At 32.5% G+C, this 3,368-nt stretch overlaps 1 protein-coding gene across 1 annotated transcript; it reads left to right on the forward strand.

Moving 5' to 3' along the window:
* Positions 1-357: 357 nt before the first annotated feature.
* On the forward strand, positions 358-1,302 carry LOC311090404 (olfactory receptor 6N1-like; the record flags this gene model as incomplete). The annotated part of the gene is made up of 1 exon (XM_084125659.1): positions 358-1,302. The coding sequence occupies one exon, from the start codon at positions 358-360 to the stop codon at positions 1,300-1,302; it is 945 nt and encodes a 314-aa protein (XP_083981785.1).
* Between the last annotated feature and the right edge of the window lie 2,066 nt (positions 1,303-3,368).

Below are 3,368 nucleotides of genomic sequence, written 5' to 3' on the forward strand. Positions count from 1 at the left end.
ATTACTTTAATGACGTGTAGTATAGACAGACATATTTTTAAAAACACATTCTCAAGAGACCTTTTTAAAAGTATTGCTAGTGTTCACAAACAACACAATTAGCATGAGAATAGTTTCCATTTATATATATATATATATATATATATCACCAGATCAACCTTTCACACTGTCAAACTAACAAAAAGAGATTGTGGTAAGATTTTAATTATTTCATTGCTTGCGTATGAAATAGGACTGAATAGCTGACTATCTGAATGATTATTTTTTTTAAATGATCTAACTTTTAATTTCAAATGTACTTTTAGTTTTATTATGATGTGCATAATATCACTATCATAAGACAGCATCTCATTCGAGATGCAGCCACCACTAGAGAATGAATCCACTGACTTAGTGTTTAAACTCTCTGGACTAAATGAAACGATGGGGAAAAGATTTGTGTTTTTTTCATTGACTGCAATGTATTATCCATTAATTGTGTTGTGTAATGTAACCATCATTTACACTGTAATCTCACATAAGAAGCTTCATGAGCCGATGTATGTTTTTATATGTAATTTGTGTGTAAATGGACTTTTTGGCACTGGTGGATTTTACCCTAAATTCATGTATGATTTATTAGCCCAGTATCATGTGATTTCTTATGCTGGATGTTTGATTCAAATATTTGTCATTTATTCGTCTGTTCTGTGTGACTTTTCAACATTAACAGTGATGGCGTATGACAGGTATGTGGCAATATGTAGACCACTTGAGTATCATTCAGTAATGACCAATCAGAGGGTTCTTGAATGTATCCTTTTCTGCTGGCTTTCTCCATTTTTTTGCATGTGTGTTGGAATTGTACTAACATCAAGACTAACATTATGTGGCTCTAGTATTGAAAAGCTATATTGTGAAAATTGGTCAGTTGTTAAACTTTCCTGTTTTTCTACAACAGTAAATAATGTGATTGGGTATGTAATCATTTGTATATATTTTGGACATGCAATATTGATATTTTGCTCATACATTTACTTGGTTGAAAAATGCATCAAGTCAATAGAGGGCAGGCACAAATTCATACAAACATGTGTACCACATCTTCTTGCATTGCTCAATGTGACTGTTGCTTTGCTGTTTGATGTGCTGTACACTCGTTATGGTTCAAAGAGTTTGCCACAAGATTTACGTAATTTCATGGCCCTGGAATTCTTACTCATACCACCCATTTTAAACCCCCTCATTTATGGACTAAATCTGACAAGACTACGGAAGGAAGTCATGAGACTGCTTTTCAAAAAAAGTAGTGGAAATATCTGATTGAATATTTCTTGGTCACATACAGAGGTTTTTTTTTTTTTTATCCTAGACATTCTAACTTGTTTTATTGAAATGGACAACATAACAATTGTGATAGCTAGGTTTTTTCTTCTCAGCCATATTACACATGTATATTTTAATTATTATTATTTATTTATTTATTTATTGTATGAAAACATTAAATGATGCAGGCTTGTGTGAATTTCAAATTTCAGATTTGTATGTTCCTTTGATGTAATTTAACTGTCATACACTGATTGTGCTTGTGACACTGACTGGTTGTGACACTGATTGTCCATTCATGCACTGATTGTGCTTGAATGGAGCTATCAAAGCAGCACAAGTCTTAATTGTGTCCATTACAGGTATTCATTAAAGACAAACACACATTTCTTAAGAGGAGTTAAAAATGGACAAAGGAACATATTAAACCATTTAAAACTCTGATGTTTGTCAATGTTCACTATGGCCATCAACTCTTTATTCTATCTTCAAATGTTACCCCCCTGACTTCAGCGCAATGCACTTTCACACCTTATTTCTTTCCCATGCAGGGACTTCTGAAACTAGCACTTGACTGACATTCACTGTCATTGCAATCCTGTAAATTAAAATCCCACTGAAACATTTAACATAAACATTTAACTGAAATATTTGGTAACACTTCATTTTACAGTGGCTTTGTTACACATTACATGCAGTTATTTACTTTAATTTTATGCAACTAACCCTAAACCAAACACTAATCCGAAATAACAATATAGTAAGTACTTTTTGTTAATTAATATGACTCTATACTTAATTTTATAATTACAGTAAGGACACATAAAAAATAAAAATAAAAAATAAAATAAAAAGAACATTATATGTGCTATGTGTGTGTCTCTTGGACAGAAAAATGCAATATAAATTTATAAATCAATATAAATACATATAAATCAAAAGCACTGACTCAAGCAATTAAGCATAACCAAAGCTAGCATGAGAACATGCATTTTGAGTCATTTATAACAACAGCAGCAGCAGCAGCAGCAGGAAGACAACCTTGCTGTGATGTTACAGACAAGCATAGCTGTTCGACCATAGCAAAATAGAAATAATTGCATGCAGCATGCATGCTTGCTAAGGTGGTTGCTGAGAGTTATTTTCATCTCTATCAGCCTGCAACATTATATCCTTTGTTAAAATCACACATAGTGCAAGTTCTAATTAAATAAGCCATATTGGCACATAAGGCTCAGGCACATAGCAGGATTAAGTTAATAGTTACACAAACCTAAGGGTATGGCAACCAGTTCACACTGCTAAAGTAACTAGTTAAATAACTTTGGGCTTCACTGGCCCAGATACACATAAGTCAAGCCACTAGATGTTAAAGTCCCCGTGAACCGGACGTTGCAAACGACTTTTCTCCAGTGTTGTGACCAGGGTTTGAAATTAACTTTTTCACTCACCAGCCACTTTGACTTCTACATTTTTAAGTTATCGGCCTTTCAGAACTACTAGCCCAACAAAAAAAAAAAAAGAAAAAGAAAAAGAACCAGATTAACTATGATGGCTTATATTTGTTATGATGTGTATTACTGAATATAAAATTACATACATTATGATATATTAGTAAATATATTGTCACATTTTTCAATCTATGAAAAGCTATGGAAGCCCGTTTCCACCACATTGAGTAAAAAAAATAAAGATTCTTTAAGTCATAATAATGAGAAACTTTATCATAATAATGACTTAAAATCCCATAATAATGAGAAACTTTCTCGTAATTATGACTTAACATCTCGTAATAATGACTTAACATCTCGTAATAATGAGAAACTTTCTCATAATTATGATTTAACATCTCATAATAATGAGAAACTTTCTCATAATAATGAGAAACTTATAGAAGCCCATTCCCGCCACATAAGAAAAAAAAACCGAGCATAAAAACTCAAAATTATGACATTCTTAAGTCATTATTCTCCTGGGTATTTAACGGAACTTCTATCGCCCTACAATCCATCGCGCTCTTTATGATCACTAAATTCGAGGCTTCTGGTCATTCCTAGGATATC

This window comes from Abramis brama (assembly GCF_963993115.1).
Source record: "Abramis brama genome assembly, chromosome: 10".
Taxonomy (NCBI): Eukaryota; Metazoa; Chordata; class Actinopteri; order Cypriniformes; family Leuciscidae; genus Abramis; species Abramis brama.